At 36.8% G+C, this 19609-nt stretch overlaps 1 protein-coding gene across 1 annotated transcript in view; it reads left to right on the top strand.

Annotated features, from left to right (window-relative positions):
- The window catches only part of LOC124612305 (exosome RNA helicase MTR4), an 89869-nt gene that overhangs the window by 30613 nt on the left and 39647 nt on the right, over positions 1 to 19609 (top strand). Inside the window, exons 4-9 of the mRNA XM_047140421.1 lie at positions 5945 to 6119; positions 7038 to 7352; positions 7432 to 7666; positions 10562 to 10693; positions 10779 to 10939; positions 12996 to 13272. Of these exons, the coding sequence (XP_046996377.1) occupies positions 5945 to 6119; positions 7038 to 7352; positions 7432 to 7666; positions 10562 to 10693; positions 10779 to 10939; positions 12996 to 13272 (1295 nt within the window). The remainder of the gene's footprint in view (positions 1 to 5944; positions 6120 to 7037; positions 7353 to 7431; positions 7667 to 10561; positions 10694 to 10778; positions 10940 to 12995; positions 13273 to 19609) is intronic.

Genomic DNA, 19609 nt, shown 5'->3' with positions numbered 1-19609 from the left:
GTTTCTGCTGATAATGATGTCCTCGTTAGTAGGAGATCTGAATGGGGGCTATTTTTCCTCCGAAATATTTTACTCAAGAGGACGCCATCATCATTTAACTGTACAGTAAAACTGCATGCCCTCGGAAGGAATTAAGGCTGTAGTTTCCCGTTGCTTTCAGTCATTGGCAGTACCAGCACAGCAAGGCCGTTTTGGTTAATGTTACAAGGCCAGATCAGTCAATCATCCAGACTGTTGCCCCTGCACCTACTGAAACGGCTGCTGCCACTCTTCAGGAACCATACACTTGTCTGGCATCTCAGCAGATACCTCTCCATTGCGGTTGCACCTACGGTATGGCTATCTGTATCACTGAGGCACACAAGTCTCCCCACCACCAACAAGGTCCATGGCTCATGGGAGAAGATCTGGCTATTATGGATTATAAAGTTGGTTACTGGTTTTCATATGTATTTCTTGTATGTTTTTTGTAATATGAAACATTTTCTTCAGATATCATTTTGTACTCCGATGGCTCCGATGTTATAGTTTGGTTGTGAGTTGGCAAAGCGTATGAATGTGAGCGGAAAATAACTGCTAGTGGTGACAGACTGATCTGTAGCACAGCCCGAGGTAGAAGTGAGGTTGACATGTTACATTTTGTTGTGAGGCGGTTGAAGTCAGCAAATGTGACCGAAGAAAAACTGGCTGTAGTGACAGCTGATCTGTAGTGTAGCCCAATAATTGTTTCAAAAATTTTGTAGGGTGTTTTCAAAAACCCCATTTTAAATTTTAAAGATTGTTCTGTTGTATGAATCAGCAGTCTGCACTATCTATTCCATTTCCCTGCCATGTTATTTCGTATACTCCACATCAGGAAAACGTTTATCGAACATCATTTTCTTATTGGTTCCACCATCTTGTCTAATCATCTGACTTTTCATTCATCATGTTCATTTTCCACCATTCATCATGCAAACAGTTACCAACTGTGGAATGCAAGGGAAAAGCTCGAAAACATAAGTGCACATTTACATAAAATGAAAGCTGAGGGAGAAATTTTTAAACATTGTTGAAAATTATTAGTATCACATCTGAAGGCTGCTCCACATATATGTCACTGCGCAGCTGAAAATTTTCTCCACCAGGCGACATTACAAATGGGTGCAGAAAAAAATATGAAGAAATCAAAAACGAAGTAGATGGTTTGAAAGGCACCTTCATTGTATAGAAAAAACAAAAAACTTTCAGAGGAATTAAAAACAAAGGTGTTAAGATAAAGAGTGCAAAAGAAATTCCATTCTTAAACAGTAAGAGGGAGAGTAGAAGTAGCACATTTATGGTGTCTGTGAGTGGAGAAACTGCCTGCTGAATTGATAGAAAATTGTAATTCAGCAGCACCACCAATCAGCACTTTCATACATTGATTTAGTTTTGCATAAATTATTACCCTGTCCTTCTAAATGTCATGTGTTGCGTGGCTCCACGATCTTGGTAGCAAGTGTTTTCTCTGTCAGACTGCAGATTTATGTCATTTATGTTGGCTACAGGAAATCCAACAGTGACATATGCTTTTCTTTTGAAACCTTTTGATTCTTTGCTGTCTGTTTTTCACTTGTGCATTTCTGCCTAATGTTGCATTTGGACATTTCCTGTCAAAGTGACTCTCCTGTTTGCAGTTGTTGCATGAATGATTGTGTTTACAATATGCTGAATAATTATCACATGATATATACCTGCACTGTTTACTTACATGCCTGTTTTTGCCACATTTGAAACATTTAACTGTAGACTTTTCCTGCTGACTTGCTTTGAAAAGATATTTATTTTGTTTTGAGTTGAAAGCATTTCGGGACATATTTGACTGTTCTATCTTTTCACAGACAAAGACTTTCAAATAATGTGTTGAGAGTTTTGTTGGATGCTGCTACATTACCCCATGCGGTACAGAAGTGGTTAAGTTTTGGTGCTAACATTTTGAGAGTTCATGACATAATCCACCTGTTTCACAGCTTTACCTTCTGCCACTAAATCTTCCGCATATTCTTGAATATGCATACAGTTCTGCACAGCTGACTTACTAGTATCATATTTGTAAATCCCGTATTACACGATGCGCCTAATCCTTACACCTATGCACCAGCACCCCTAACGTGCACACCTGTAAATACAGACTAGTTCACTGCCGACCTATTACACCACCCACGTAGAATGTACCTAGTGCGCATACGCAGCAGCAGATGATACGCACGAAAAGAAAATTGAACTGTCTGATGTCTTGTAAAGTCATTCGTTCTACCGCCGGCAACTCAAGGGGGACTGTATGATATACTGGAACATCGTATGCACTCAAGGTTGCTATTTAATAAGAAATTATTTTTTACCATTATTAATTAAGTAATTGTTTCTCTATTATGTAGGTTAGTACTGTTCTGAATTAGAGACTCAACGGTTTTATATTGTGACACTTGGTTACACAGGTATGTGTACAGCGAAATTTACATTTATACAGCATATTGCACATGGAGGACCCACTCATTTTTGGAACTATTGCCCTGGCAGTGACTGTAAATCTTCGGATTAGGGCAGAACGGTGACGAAAACGAAAAGTCAGATGTTGTTGAGTTCAACCCTGACTGAAAAGAAAGGACACAGGCAGGGGAATATATTCACTATTAATGAAAGAACTGAGGCCCGAAGATCCACAAGAATTTTGGAACTTCGTTAGGATGGACATGACCTGTTTTGAGAAGCTGCTGTCTGTGATAGAAAATGGAATCAGAAAGTGTGACACAGTCATGAGGGAGGCTGTCTCACCTTCTCGAAAGTAAGAATTAAATCATATGTTTATACATTTTGTGATCATACCAGCCTAGATCACTGATAAAATACTGGTAAACACCCTGTTATGTTGTAGGCTGGTTGTAACATTACGTTTCCTGGCGAATGGGGAATCTTTTACAAGTCTTGGCTTTTAGCCACAAAATAGCACAGCCCACCATTTCAAAAGTTGTTGTGGATGTATGTACTGCAGTTTGCAGCAATACTTAAAAGGTGTGCTTGTGATATTTTTCCAAGTTTTGAACATACGGTTTATAAGTGCTACTCAGAGTTTTTCAGTCCTCGCCTAACAAACTGAGCGAAACTGCACAGACTTTGTTGCCTATCACTGTCAGTTTCTCTTTTCTGGCATGCTGAAATAAACAAGAGATGCAATCAAAACAAAAATGAACTTTCGTAAGCTAAGGCATTATGATACAAATCGAAAATCACCGTGTGGCATTATAGGCTTATTACTCAGAAAGAAACAATTGCCGACATATCGTATTATGATGCAGCGAGTAACACATGCACCCTTCCTCACTGTATGCCTGAATTAAAACACTTAACGCCTCTTTGCTCCATTTCATTTTTAGAATATGGAATAATCAATAGAAATAATGCTTTCACAAACAGCTGATATAAAAGAAAGTCTGCTGGCAAAAAAAGTTTTTACTCTGCATCTATGAAAACCTACTTACTGGGAAAAAAAGAAGAAAAAGACCGCAAAAAAACCCCAACACGAAAATCTGAAATGAGCTAATATCCACCAAGCAGTAAGCAAATAACAAGCAGAAAACACTGCGGTAGCCCCATCTGCACATGCACGAGTTATCGCTGCCTAGTGCGCATGCACGGATTGATGGCAGTTTAGAGCTACTCTCTATTCTGGCACACAGATAATGTGTCTGCTAATTTTCGTAGTTTCATTCGTTCTACTGCTAGATGGCTGACGCACTAGACCAGTACCGTTTGTGGCGAATCGTCATGTAATACTCTCTTAACTAAAGAAATTTCTCTGCAAACCTTCGATCATTGAATCTGGTTTGTTACCTTATAGCATTTCTAATTTTTTAAACATTTGACTAGCAGACTTACAATTTGCTTTTTTCTTGGCTTTATTGCTGCTGACATTCAAACCTATAAAAATTTGTGCCCCATAATCTTTCTCAACCCAAGACTTACATTTAGTACAGTTCTCCTCCTATCAGTTTAACTTGCTGCCCAGTTGCTACTGAGTACAACTTTTTCAACTTTAATGTTATGTATAGTTTAAATCACCAAGAGACGTAGTTGAGATTTCCATAATGATACTCCAAAAAAGTTCCAATTGTGACTTAATAGAATCCATCGATAACAGACAAATTTACTATATGTGAACTTAGAACATGTAATGGACTTTTCTGACTGCACTTTGACTGACTATCAACAAAATTCAATGACTTTAATTCCTTGCAACTAACTTGCTGCCTAACGCTACTTCCTATTACTTGCTAATATACAATGCATCAGTGACCTGTTTGTGTGCTCCTTTATAATAGCTGACGAATAGTTATATATCAAATTTTCTACTTGTGTGTTTCTGGGCCCATAATCTCTTGATAAATTCTTGTTGTAAGGATAAGTAACTATTTTGTTGTCTTTAAAGGAATACACTTCAGTGTAAATTATTCACTTTTAAATACTTAAACAAGAAACAATTGACAGGGCAGAATGTACTATTGCATGCAGCATTATTTAAAGTAAATAAATAAATGGAACATATCTAAAAACACCTTGCACAATATGTAACAAGAAGACATAGAAAAATAGTTAGCTCTCAACATTCCTGTGGGGTTTTTAAAATAGTTGAGGAAGTGGCAACTGCACAATTATTGAAGTTAATGTGTAGAATATAAGGGACTGGAGACAAGATGTTAGAAAAATCAAGACCCACTTCAAAGCATTTGTTGATTTAGAAAAAGCATTGGACAACATTTGATACCTAGAAAAAAGTTGTATGCTGTAGGGAAAGATGCGTAATATAAAATACGCGCAAGAACCAAGAGGGAACAACAAGAATGGAAGACAAAGAGATCAATTTTCAGATTTTTAGGTTTAAGTCATTCCACTGTTTAACCTGTATGTAGAAGAACCAATAAAGGAAGAGAAAGAAAAATTCAGAATTGAGATTAAAACTAAAGGTGAAAGGATATCAGAGATTAGATTTGCTGATGACATTGCTATCATCTCTGAAGGTGAGAGAGAAGCACAAGAACTGTTATGTGGGATGAAAAGTGTGCTTGGTCCCAAATATGGATTGAGAATAAACGAAACAAAGGCGAAAGAGACGATGAGATTACTGATGAATGTAATATCACGATTGAGGACTATGTAATAAAAAGCATTCCTCATGTAAAGAATTCTACCGTTATGAAACATAGGCCTTAATTTTAGAAAGAAATTTGTGAGAAAGTTTGTCTGGAACACAGCACTGTTTAGAAGTGAATCATGGACTGTGGGAAAACTGGAAAAGAATTGAAGCATTTCAGGTGCTGAAAATTGAGATCAGAAGTGAGATGTTTCTCTACAGTCAGCAATGGAAGGTATGTGTGGAAAATACCATCTAGAAGAAGAGAGAACAAAAGGGCATATTTCAATAAATCTGCTTGTTTTCATACCAATTAGTCAGAGACAGTAAAGTTCTATTAACCATATGTCAGCTGGGACATCACACTTTCTGTGATCAGAAAATATGTTGCTTTTTAATTATCTTGGTATTCTGGTGTGCTTCTTTCAGTATGTCACATTTAAACTTGCTTGTTGACAAAAATTGAGTTGTAAAACTGTTCAGTTACTAACTTGATTTGGTTCTGTCCCATCCTTCTAGCCCGTCTTTCTTCATCAATACCAAATGAGCTAATAATTAGTAACAATGTTTTTGATATGACAGAAATTTTTATTTTGAATTTATATAAATGTGTACACATGTACTAGGCTCTTTGGATTGAGATTATTTTCTTAACTGTTTGACTGTGCTTGTCTTGTTAATTCATGTTACATGTTGATGTTAGTATCTATCTGCTTCATTTCCAGTTGGCTTAAAAAAGTACATGCTCAAACTTTAATTCCTAAATTATATTAAAGGTAAATGTTCTTTTGACAGGTACAGTATTGCCATGTCACTTCGTGATAAGCAGAGAGTGATTTACACAACTCCTATAAAAGCTTTGAGTAATCAGAAGTACAGAGAGTTCTATGAAGAATTTAAAGATGTTGGGCTCGTCACTGGAGATGTTACCATCAATCCATCGGCTAGTTGCCTCATTATGACAACAGAGGTATGTAACAACTTCAGATATGTAGATTTTGGTGTTCTTAGTCTTATAGTGCCAGGTGAATTGCTGTTGAACTCTTTGGATGATTGTGATTTTGATGTAAACTTAGTACACCGTCCAGGGTGTAGATGTGTTGGATAAATATAAAAATTATTCGATCCATCTAAAACCAGGTTAGTGGCAACTGACTGTACCTCAAAATAGTAATTGTTTGTTTACATCGCTATGATCATTGTGGCAGAGTTAGTGTTAGAGGACACACAATCTGTGCAGGCAGGTTTATGTATTTCAAGTGTTTGTTGTTCAGTGAATACTTGTTTCAGAACTCTTTTATCTTCCTGCCTTTCTTTTGGCAACTATGTCATGCTTGTCATCTTTTTTGTGGTTCAGAAATAAATGTGTGTGCATTAGCATGGAGAATGATTTTGTTTTTCTTGGCCAGTCAACTGGTAAGTCAAAATTATTCTCTGGTTTTTGAATAACGTTTCCAGTTTTGTCCATTCTTGTTGTCATTCAAAATCTCATTTTTTTCTCTCAGTTGAATATGTCCATTGCATTTTATACACAATCTTAATTATTGCTGCAGTTTTTGTCTAGTGATTATGCATTTCAATGCACATTCAACACACAAAATTCTACAGAAATGTTAGTGTTATAATAGTGCGGAGTTAGGTACTGTTTCCTGGATGTTGTCTTTCCTTACTTTGTATTGGGTGAGTGAAATGGTGACATTGAAATCTGTTTGTTGTGACACACGGAGGTGATGTTATGCAATGAAATTATCTGGCATCTTTTGTGGTAGAAATATGAAACAGTTTAAACTGAACTGTACTCAGATGTAGTATTTTGCCTGTATTTCATAATCTTTCTCTGTTTTTAATTTTGTAATATAATCTCTATTTCAAAATTTTCAATTTCTAGATCCTCAGGAATATGCTGTATCGTGGGTCAGAAGTAATGCGTGAAGTAGGCTGGGTTGTTTTTGATGAAATCCATTACATGCGTGACAAAGAACGTGGTGTTGTTTGGGAAGAAACACTTATTTTGTTGCCAGACAATGTACATTACGTTTTTCTTTCGGCAACAATCCCAAATGCTCGTCAGTTTGCTGAATGGGTAGCACATTTACATCGTCAGCCGTGCCATGTTGTCTATACCGATTACAGGCCGGTGCCTTTACAGCACTATATTTTTCCTGTTGGTGGCGATGGAATTCACATGGTTGTGGATGAAGCAGTAAGTAGAAAATTGAATAGTAGAACTTTTTGAGAAACTGTACTTGTAATTCTTCACCAGCAAAATTGTTTTGTTTTAGGGCCAGTTCAAGGAGGACAATTTCAACAAAGCAATGGCAGTTCTGCAGAATGCTGGAGATGCGGCTAAAGGTGACCAGAGGGGTCGACGGGGTGGAATGAAAGGCGAAACGAACATCTATAAAATTGTAAAAATGATCATGGAGAGACAATTTGCACCAGTCATTATTTTCAGTTTCAGCAAAAAGGACTGTGAACTTTATGCTATGCAGATGGCAAGATTGGATTTCAATACTGGTAACACTTTTGTGTAATCATTGAGTCTTTCTGCCATTATCATCATATGGTGCAAAGGAATATTTTGAAAATTATGTTATACACAGTAGTCTAATAATACATCATGATTCTTATTTCGCTCTATTTTTCTTGCTAGTTAAACATTTCTTGCAAATTTCAGCCCACAACAAACTCACCAACTACATAACTTTTCACTTGATTTAATTTTGTAGATGAGTTGCTAGGAATAATTGCAACAAACCCTGATAGTTGTCTTAGCATTTCACAAGACCTCTCTACCTCATTTATTGTAATGCTCCTTAGCAGTTCAAGTTAATGTCTGTTGCTCTCTGTTAATTGTGACTCTGACAAACTCTAAGTTTTGAAAATACCTTTGATAAAGGGTTGATTGTATTGTTTTAAGACATAAATTAGTTGATATTATCATAGTTATTAACTTAAAATTGTTTGCAACCTCTTAAATAAAGAAAGTTTTTTCTCAGTGGTACAGTACTTAGAAAAATGAAAATACGAGTGCACATTTTGCGCTGGGTGTTTAAAAGGATGAATCCGCATTCATTTTCACTTAGGGAACAGTACAGTTTTAACACACAGAAGTATTCACACCATGAATAGCTTTACAAAATAATGTGATGGAAAAGAAATGGCACACCAGTCCAAATATATAATTTTGCATTCAAACTGGGTAATACTTGCATCTAATGCACTTGATCTGTGCACACAGGAGAACCTAGTATGAGAATGATGGATGGCATTAACTGCTTGGGAAATGGTTCTATACAGCTTGGAGACAACATGGAAGTCTTGCCACGGGTGATTGTACTATAATTAAGGAGAAAAGGTTAGAATGAATGTTGGGATTATTCTATAGCAAGCTACAATAAATACACTTCTACAAATTGTATCTAATAGAATTGAATGTGTCCATGTGAAAATGAAAATGTAGAGTGTGAGTTCCTGTATTGTAATAGACTGGTCTTGGGTGTGTGGTGGGAGGGGGAGGGGAGGGGCAGAGGGGGAGTGTCATATATATGTGGGAGCAAGCAGGTTTGAATCCACATTTGTCCAGTCTAAATCAGATCTCCTTTGATTTCCATAATGACAAACTGGTTTGGAGGAACAAAATATAGTACTATAGTTCTGTGAATGCAGAAGCATTCTTAGAAAAGGTATGAAAATAATGTGTTGTTTCATCAATCCTCATCCTTTGGTTTCAGTATGCTGATAACGTTTTCACTGTTTGGACCTGCAGTGAGACTAAACTTCCTGTATAATTTAAACCTGTTCTCACAGCTAAGGTTCACAGTCAAATTGTCTGGATACTGTGTCACCTTCCCTGTTGTTAACATCCATTTCATTGTTGCACACTTCCATAATTCTTTACATATCAAACCCTTCATCTAATAGCAGTGCTTGCACTTTGACTGTTAACATACTTTTTGCACGAAATGCGTCCACAGTAGCAACAAGAGGATTTCTCATGCAATCTTAACTGATGGGGAAATGTTGATTGCTATGAAAAGCAACAAAAAAGTGCACTTGTGAAACAAGTCATGATATACAACAGATGAGATGTAATAATTAGAGCTTATTTTGATATGACAAAGGCAATTTTGTCTGTAGGAATGAATAAAGACAGAATATATGGGTGTCACACACAGTACCCCATGGGTAGCTTGCTCAGTGAAATGATAGCCGTAACTTGTACTCCTGCAGTACCACTAGTGTAATTTTTATTCCATCCCCAGCACTTCTGAAGTACATAGCGTCTTCCTACCACCCATCTCCCACTTTCAACATAAACATTATTCATTTATTTGTTTTTTTCCTTTTTTATTTTTGTTTTTACATTTTGAAACTTACGTTTTTGTCCAGTTTGTGTTCTTTTCTCTTTTCTATACTTTTTAAATCCTGTGCTTGTCAGTTACTTTCTTTACCATTTCTAGCTACACTTTTTCAAAACTTCTTGGATCTCGTGATGCCAAAGTCTGGTTTGTGTATCACATTCTGTTTGTTCCTGTGTTGTTCACTTTTCTCTTTTTGTTTTGCTTGTAGTGTCCTTTCAGCAGAAGTAAACCATTCCAAAGTGTGATTACTTCAATATTTTGGCATTAGCAGTCTACATATCTTTTTGAAGCAGGCACAGAAATTGACACAAGATATATCTTAACATTCAGAAGCCGGAGTTCTTTCATCTGGCAAAAGAAAGGAAACATTTAGAACTAATAGATTAATTAGGAAATTCCTACAGGCCCACATGTTAACCAAGTTGCAATAGGCAGTATAAGAGGAAAATGAGTGGCTAAAATCTGAAAATTGAGGACAGAAAGGGCAGTTTACAAATCAGATGTAAATAAACACCAGATGAAAATAAAATTACATAAATGAAACAGATACGAACTTCAACAAACAAAAACAAAAATAGTTTCAAATCATGGTCAACAGGTAATAAATGGAAGAAGCCAATAAAATATGTAAGAGAGACTGGTTGAGATGCAAGAACAATATTTCAAATCTGGAAATTCCTGTTTAATTTCAGTTCCATCAACCATTTCTGTGTTTCTGACAGAAAAAATGAGATGGATGAACAAGGTTCCACCAGCCATTTTTTAGAATGTGTCTGCATGTTATTCCTCTATCTTCACTTGACTTTTAATTGGAGAGATTTTTCTCCTTGGATATTGTGTGTAGTTCATTGTTTGTAAGTCTGATGTGATATCACAGATAAAGTGAATAACTCAGTAGTTCACTCCCAGTAGCTGTCACGAATAATCAAGTGGTCTCATTTTGTACAGAATTCTGCAGTGCAACTGCATCCTTAATTTAATGGTGGGAATCATTACCAAATGTTTGTAAACTAATAGTGAGAAACAACTTTTTTTCTGTATCTTACAGCTGAAGAAAAGAAGTTAGTGGATGAAGTATTCAATAATGCAATGGACGTTTTATCCAAAGAGGATCGTCAGCTTCCTCAGGTGGAAAATGTTCTACCACTTCTTCGAAGAGGGATTGGTATTCACCATGGAGGTTTGTTGGGAAATCTATGGTTGGAGTTTGTTTTTAGAGATGTTACAGTGTTTAGGTGATCTAAAATTTTTTTACTTTTTTCCAGGATTATTGCCAATTTTGAAGGAAACTATAGAAATACTATTTGCTGAAGGTTTAATAAAAGCTTTGTTTGCTACTGAAACTTTTGCAATGGGTCTTAATATGCCTGCCAGAACGGTGTTATTTACTGGCCCTCGAAAATTTGATGGAAAGGATTTTCGTTATGTAATTATATCATATATATTTTAAGTAAGCAAATTAAATAGTAGAAGCTATAAACATGAGTAAATGTTGGTAAGAACTGTTAGCAAAATTTTATCTCTGTTACAGAATTGGTGTAGGGAGTGTGTTGTCGGGAGAGCTTTAAAGAGGAGGGATCATTCTTGAAAGAAAATAGTTTGTCATATGATGGAGGAGTTTCCTTAGTGAAAAAATAGTTCTTGAAGTGAATGATATCAATGACTGTTCTAGAGAACTAAACATGAGAATTTTAAAACAAAGTATATAAATTACCAAAGAGGATGATTTGCACATCAGTGTGGAAAATGTAGGAAATGTTGACATTATCATAGTTCATGAAGTAAAAATATTTGATTATCAAAAAATTACTGTCTTTTACTAAAGTTTATAGCTTCTTGATTATATAAATAATTTTTTTTTAACTGATCAAAAGTTCTGTTGAAATGCATTGTGTAGGTCGTAGTTTATTGAGAGTAGGTTTTTTTCCTTGTATTTTCTATCTACCTTGTCTCTTGATGAAAAACTTAGTACTGAGACTCAGTCAAAGCATTGGATTGTCCTACAAAAGAAACTTGATTTGGATTCATACTAACTTAATTTTCTACATCATTTGTGGTGAGAACTGGCATAATTCACAATGAAGTTGAAGTTCCTTTCTCATTTCTTGTCCAGTAAAGATAGTGTTCTATACGTTTATACCTTTAACTGAAATTAAGTTTCGGAAATTCATAAACAGAAATATGAATATGGTGTTTATCAGTCTGTGGTTACACCATCACAGGGAAATTACTATTGAAATTTGCACAGTCACTTGAAGAAACAGGAGCATAAAAGAAAAAATCACGAATAAATGCGCCTAAAGTTCGGTTTAAATGTACTTATTCATGTGTAGTGTTGCATTGTTAAAACCAAAATTCATTAAATGATTGATTGGCATAGCATGTACTCAATAGCTGTGGTAGAAAAATACTGATGTCTGTGCTAGGAGCACAAAATGTTAAGTACTTCCAGTGCAAATGTGCAGTGTGGTGTGACAGTGTACTTTTAGTCTTTTGCCTACTGCAGTATTGATTGACATCTGGAGAATCACAGGGGAGGTCTACAACCCATTCCTGATATGGATGGTCATACCCTCATTTCTTGTGGCCTGAACTAGTAAGCTATGTGAAGCTAACTGATATCATCATGTTCATTCATTAGATGAAGCATTGTTCATGGTGTGTAAACTGCACCATGATAATACCCCTATTCTAGACTCCACAGTTACTGAATTTGAACATTGTCAAGCTGTTGTAATCTGTAGCAGATAATCATTTAAGGTATATTACTCTCCTCCAGAATCTAACTGTTGAAACAATTTATATGAGAGTCATTGCATAAAATCCGAGTGAAATTGCATAAAATCCCAGTGACTGCCTTCAGGAGTAACAATACATGCTTTGAAAAGAAACTTCCTGGCAGATTAAAACTGTGTGTGCCAGACTGAGACTCGAACTCGGGACCTTTGCCTTTCGCGGGCAAGGAATGACATATTTGAACCTTAAATGGTGTGATTAAAAGATGTATATCTAAGTGTTGGCAACACACGAAGAGACCTTAAAAATCAAAATTTTTTTCGCCATTAATTAGGTGTTAGCATGAAACTTCCTGGCAGATTAAAACTGAGTTCCGGACCGAGACTCGAACTCAGTACCTTTGCCTTTCGTGGGCAAGTGCTCTACCAACTGAGCTACCCAAGCACGACTCACGCCGCGTCCTCACAGCTTTACTTCTGCCAGTGCCTCGTCTCCTACCTTCCAAACTTTACAGAAGTTTCATATCAGCACACACTCTGCTGCAGAGTGAAAATCTCATTCTGAATACATGCTTTGACGCCCAGGATAAGTGTTGTCTGGGATGCCAGAAGTGACTCTACACCAAATTAAGCGAATGTTAATTTTATTTTATCCAGGTCCTTCAGTAGTGTTGCATGCTTTAATAGTAGTGATAAATGCAGTTTCTTTCTTGATACAATTTCTAGACATTGCATTTATATTTATAGCTTACATCAGGAGAATATATTCAGATGTCTGGAAGAGCAGGTCGACGTGGTTTGGATGAAAAAGGAATTGTAATCCTTATGATTGATGAAAAAGTGAGCCCAGCTGTAGGCCGTGACATTGTGCAAGGCCTGCCAGATCCCATAAACTCAGCTTTCCATCTTACTTATAATATGGTACTCAATCTCTTGCGTGTGGAAGAAATTAATCCGGAATATATGCTGGAGAGAAGTTTCTTCCAGTTTCAAAACCAGTCATCTATACCTCATTTGTATGAAAGTAAGTGCTTACAAATTCTTTATCTTCACTTGTTGTGTGCTCTTTTTTGGATGTGCATATTTGTTGTACAGTTTTTGTGCTGCTGCTATTTTATCTGTATACTTTTAATTACACTGTAATGTGTGTTGCCTTTTATTGCCTTGACATGTATCATACATATGGAATGAAAAAAAGAAGTATTGTGTGAGATGCGTGCTTAGAAGTCATGTAGGTACATGTACATATTTACAGTCTCATGGCTTTCAAAACTATTTTTTTAAAGGATACAGATAAACAACTGGATTAAAGAATGAATGTAGGTTCACTAAAGGCAAGGTAGAAATATTCTTAACCCTAAATCAGGAGTCACACATTACAATGAAGTGTTATGAACAAATAGCCAAGATTCAGTGGGAAAGAGAGAATGAGATATGGATGCTAATGAATGACTAATTATTGGAAAAAGAGTGAGAGGAAAAGATAGATAGGTCGAGGGAGAGCTAGAATATGACAAGTTGAACGAAGAGAAAATAAAATTAGAGACTTAATGTGTGTGCACAGCACTACAGGAAAATTTTCACTTACTAGGAGCACTGACAGTGAAATAAGAAGGCAATAAATGACTAAATTAATATTTACATTTAAGTGTACACACAGCAAGCTAGCTTAGGATATGTGGCAAAGAATACTTTCTGTACCACTGTCACTTCCCCTCCTTAAGTAAGTACAGTAATAATCACACACATACTGAGTGTAAACTACCAATTAATGTGAACATTAGCGTACAACACATTTTTAGAGCCCTTTTTCACATTTAGAGGTGAGAAACACTTGCTTTTTGAGGTTAGCGAATTTTACAAACCTGAAATAGAATACTGCTGCAGCCCATATCTTAAGTGATTACGCTAGTGAAATATTGCAGACCTAATGAGTAAAACGTTGTAATGCAAAACGGAATAAAGAAATATTACATGAAATTTTTCATTGGATGAAAATGGAAAATTGTTTTGTTTTATCCATCAAAAATAATTGATCCAAGGTCATTAGAAAGAAAATGTTTTCTCACCATTTAAATTACGCAATATTTACCCTGCAAGTAAATAAATCTTTCTTGTCAACACTCAACTGTCGACTTTCTTTTGAAGTATTTTACTATCCTAGACAAAGAAGAGATGAAATAGATTTTTAAATTATTCTAATAAACATGTCTTGTTGTACTATCTCCTGAAAGAAACTCTTGAGCTAAAAAAAGAACCTATCTAAGACTCAGATTGATAGTGAAATGTCTTCTTACTATATAATGACCCTCGTAATACTTTTTTCTTCAGTGTCAGTTCTAATTTTTTTAACGTGTTTGTGAAATTATGACCTTTTACAGTTTTTTCTCTTATTTATGATGATGTGTTAGAATTTACAAAATATTTATTTTCTTCAACATTTCATTTGATAAACCTCGAATGGTAGAAGGGATCAATTTGACACTCCTGTAATTAGTTTTCTGAATCATCATCATCATCATCATCATTTAAGACAGATTATGCCTTTCAGTGTTCAGTCTGGAGCATAGCCCCCTTATAAAATTCCTCCATGATCCCCTATTCAGTGCTAACATTGGTGCCTCTTCTGATGTTAAACCTATTACTTCAAAATCATTCTTGACCGAATCCAGGTACCTTCTCCTTGGTCTGCCCCGACTCCTCCTACCCTCTACTGCTGAACCCATGAGTCTCTTGAGTAACCTTGCTTCTCCCATGCGTGTAACATGACCCCACCATCTAAGCCTGTTCGCCCTGACTGCTGGATCTATAGAGTTCATTCCCAGTTTTTCTTTGATTTCCTCATTGTGGACACCCTCCTGCCATTGTTCCCATCTACTAGTACCTTCAATCATCCTAGCTACTTTCATATCCGTAACCTCAACCTTGTTGATAAGGTAACCTGAATCCACCCAGCTTTCGCTCCCATACAACAAAGTTGGTCGAAAGATTGAACAGTGCACAGATAACTTAGTCTTTGTATTGACTTCCTTCTTGCAGAAGAGAGTAGATCGTAGCTGAGCGCTCACTGCATTAGCTTTGCTACACCTCACTTCCAGTTCTTTCATTATGTTGCCATCCTGTGAGAATATGCATCCTAAATAGTCCACCTGTTCTAACTTTGTTCCTCCTATTTGACACTCAATCCGTTTATATTTCTTTTCCACTGACATCACTTTCGTTTTGGAGATGCTAATCTTCATACCATAGTCCTTACATTTCTGATCTAGCTCTGAAATATAACTTTGCAAACTTTCAATCGAATCTGCCATCACAACTAAGTTATCCGCGTATGCAAGACTGCTTACTTTGTGTTCGCATATCTTAATCTCACCCCTCCAGTCTATTGTTTTCAACATATGATCCATAAATAATATGAACAAGAGTGGAGACAGGTTGCAGCCTTGTCTTACCCCTGAAACTACTCTGAACCATGAACTCAATTTACCGTCAACTCGTAACTGCTGCCTGACTATCCGGGTAAAAGTTTGTCTCCTATTCCATTATCTCGTAGAACAGACAATAACTTCTTCCTAGGAACCCGGTCATATGCCTTTTCTAGATCTATAAAGCATAGATACAATTCCCTGTTCCACTCATAACACTTCTCCATTATTTGCCATAAGCTAAAGATCTGGTCCTGACAACCTCTAAGAGGCCTAAACCCACACTGATTTTCATCCAATTGGTCCTCAACTAGTACTCGCACTTTCCTTTCAACAATACCTGAGAAGATTTTACCCACAACGCTGATTAAAGAGATACCTCTGTAGTTGTTACAATCTTTTCTGTTTCCATGTTTAAAGATTGGTGTGATTACTGCTTTTGTCCAGTCTGATGGAACCTGTCCCGACTCCCACGCCATTTCAATTATCCTGTGTAGCCATTTAAGACCTGACATTCCCCTGTATTTGGTGAGTTCCGACTTAATTTCATCCACCCCAGCTGCTTTATTGCACTGCAATCTATTGACCATTTTCTCCACTTCCTCAAATGTGATGCTATTTCCATCATCATTCCTATCCCATTCTACCTCGAAATCTGAAACATTACTGATCGTATTTTCACCTACATTGAGCAACTCTTCAAAATATTCCCTCCATCTGCCCAAGGCATCCACAGGATTCACCAGCAGTTTTCCTGACCTGTCCAAAATACTTGTTATTTCCTTCTTACCTCCCTTTCAAAGACTGCTAATTACACTCCAGAATGGTTTTCCAGCAGCTTGACCCATAGTCTCCAACCTGTTTCCAAAGTCTTCCCAAGATTTCTTCTTGGATGGTGCAATTATCTGTTTGGCTTTGTTTCTTTCTTCAACATTTTCTGAGTATGTGCAAATAATCCAGCAATGAAGTGGCAACAGTCAGAAGTCATGCAGAGTTGTTGCTGTTCATTGTTGCATCTCGGCACATGCACAATTCAGTCTGCCACAGTTTATATCATATTATTCAGGTAATATTCTTTGTCTTTGAAAGACATTTTTGAACATGTATCATCAGCTTGGACTTTCTGATGAACTGTTATAGCCCTTGGAGAATTCCAACGTTGAAACAGAATTGACATCTCTGATAAAAATAAGGATTTTGTATCAGAAACAAGTGAAGATGAAGACATTGCAAATGAAGGAGGGATTAGTGGAGGATGCTTATCTATGCAAATCCTCACCTTATCCATCACAGCAGGCCCAAGTGAGTGCCTCTACAAAGATGATTGCTAGGAATGGAACCAAATGGAAGGTTGCCAATTTTTCATCTTCTGGATGAAAGTTGGCTGTAAACATTCTAAAGGAGAGAGGAAGTCCTACTATTTACACTTGCAAATGAGCAGATGACTCTTTCATCATATCCTGTTTTATTTTTGACAAAGCAATGCTACATCTCATGAAGAAATGTGCAGAATCAAATGTGTGAAAAGTACTAAAAAATGGTGGTTGGATCATGTCACGTGGGGAACAGGAAAAATTGAGAGCCATCATGTGTACTCGAGGTGTCACAGGTGCAAAAAGTATGTCTGTGAATGATCTCTGGTTACATTCTTGAGGGCTTACTTTCATCATTTACATTATACCAAGGGCTAGATTTCAGGAGCTTCTAGGATTTTTCTGTTTGATGAAAAATCAACCTGAGTTGAATGTCTGCCACCAATAAATTCACTCTTTTATCTGAAATTTGGAGAAAGTTCATTGAAACTCCCATCCCCACTTTATAAGTAACTTATAAGCACTTAGGTAACTTACACAACTTTTGCTTTAGACAGACAGAGCATATGGTTCAGGAAAGAATTTGCACAATCAACAAAAAGAATAACTGTTTAGTTTATTTAAGGGAAGTATATTATGTAAAAAGACACGCTGGAAATCAGTGTCCTCTACTTTGATATCCGCCACAAGTTCCTGCTACTCAGCATCCCTAGGATCATCAGCAAACAGTGATCCACTGCTTCAACAGAGCGAGAAGTGTGAAGGTTTAAGTAGTACGTGTGATGTATACGGGGGATGTAAAATGTACGCTAAAAGGTACTGCACTCCTCCCTGCACCCTGCATGTGTCGGTCCATTGTAGAGTTGAGACAGAGGTGCATTTGTTAGTGATAACAGCTGTCCTCATTTTCCTGATAGTTTGATGTTCAACTTGAATAATGGAAGCTCATCAAACATGTTCTCCTTGTAAAAGATTGTATCTGGATCAAGTTTCTGATATCTAATCCATTGCATCTTTAGCCGTGAAACTAGGTTTTCTTTATCAATCGGTCTCAAGTTTTTTCCATATTTTCTACTACTAAAAGCTCTTCACCAGACATCACAGCAAGAGAATGGATTCTTTTTCTTTGATTTCGTGATAACTCTAAACCAGTTAGGAGGGCAAAACATCCCTTGACACTTCCTGTACAATTCAGTTGAGCCAAAGTCATTCAGAAGACCAGAATGACCAGTGATAATGAACTATTGATCAATGGCTTTGATATTGGTGTCTTCACTCAAAACTACCCTCAGTAAATTTAACGCCATCTTCCGGTTCCGGTTTCGTCCTGTGCATGTATCGCTGTATAATACAATGTGTTTTGCTGTTGGTGCTCTACATTTTTGTTTGACTAAACATGTAATGATTTTGCATGAGCCTCGAGATCCTACAGTTTCATCTCAACAGTACATGTGGCCTAGTCCTGTTGATAACTCTTGGAACTTAAGTTATAAAGGTATAAATTACATGTATTATAAGCTTTTTGGCATGTTAGTTTTGGGAGGGGTAATGACTTTTTCAAATCAAATGGAAAAATAGTAATAGGAGCTATCAGAAGCCGATTTTTCAGAGTCTTCTTTCATAGCATCTCTTACCTTCTCAGCCTTTTGTCAGTGAAGTTCATGTTTAAGTTTATGTTCTCTCTTGTCTTGGTCATCTACTGAGGAGTTTATCGTACTTTTAAAGGAATTGCATTTCACACATCTGCCATTAATGTGTAGCATAAAAATTTAGACTGAACTCCATATTAAATTCAGACAAACATGTGGTTCCTGAAGAGGCGCAGCAGCCTTTTCAGTAGTTGCAGGGGCAACAGTCTGGATGACTGACTGATCTGGCCTTGTAGCATCAACCAAAACATCCTTGCTGTGCTGGTGCTGTTTACAGCTGAAAGCAAGGGGAAACTACAGCCATAATTTTTCCTGAGGGCATGCAACTCTGCTGTGTGGGTAAATGATGATATGTCCTCTTGGGTAAAATATCCCAGGGGTAAAATAGTCCCCCATTCAAATCAAAGAGCGGGGACTACTCAGGAGGATGTTGTAAAAAACAAAACTGGCATTCTGTAGATTGGAGTGTGGAATGTTACATCCCTTAATCAGGCAGGTAGGTTAGAAAATTTAGAAAGGGAAATAGATAGGTTGAAGTTAGATGAAGTGGAAATTAGTGAAGTTATGTGGCAGGAGGAACAGGACTTCTGGTCAGATGAATACAGGGTTATAAATACAAAGTCTGGTAGGGGTAATGCTTGAGTAGGTTTAATAATGAATAAGCAGATAGAAATGTGGGTAAGTTACTATGAACAGCACAGTGACCACACTATCATAACCAAGATAAACACGAAGCCCCTGCGTACCACAGTAGGGAAAGTTTATGTGCCAACTAGCTCTGCAGTTGATGAAGGGATATAAGACATATATGATGAGATAAAGGAAATTATTCAGATAGTCAAAGGAGATGAAAATTGATTTGTGATGGGAGACTGGTATTCAATAGTAGGAAAAGGAAGAGAAAGAAACATAGTGGGTGAATATGGACTGGTGGGAAAGGAATGAAAGAGAAACCTGTCTGGTAGAATTTTGCA

The sequence above is a fragment of the Schistocerca americana genome, chromosome 4, assembly GCF_021461395.2.
Source record: "Schistocerca americana isolate TAMUIC-IGC-003095 chromosome 4, iqSchAmer2.1, whole genome shotgun sequence".
Lineage (NCBI taxonomy): Eukaryota > Metazoa > Arthropoda > Insecta > Orthoptera > Acrididae > Schistocerca > Schistocerca americana.
The sequence above is the reverse complement of the archived record's forward strand: the minus strand, read 5'-3'. Positions and strand labels throughout refer to the sequence as shown.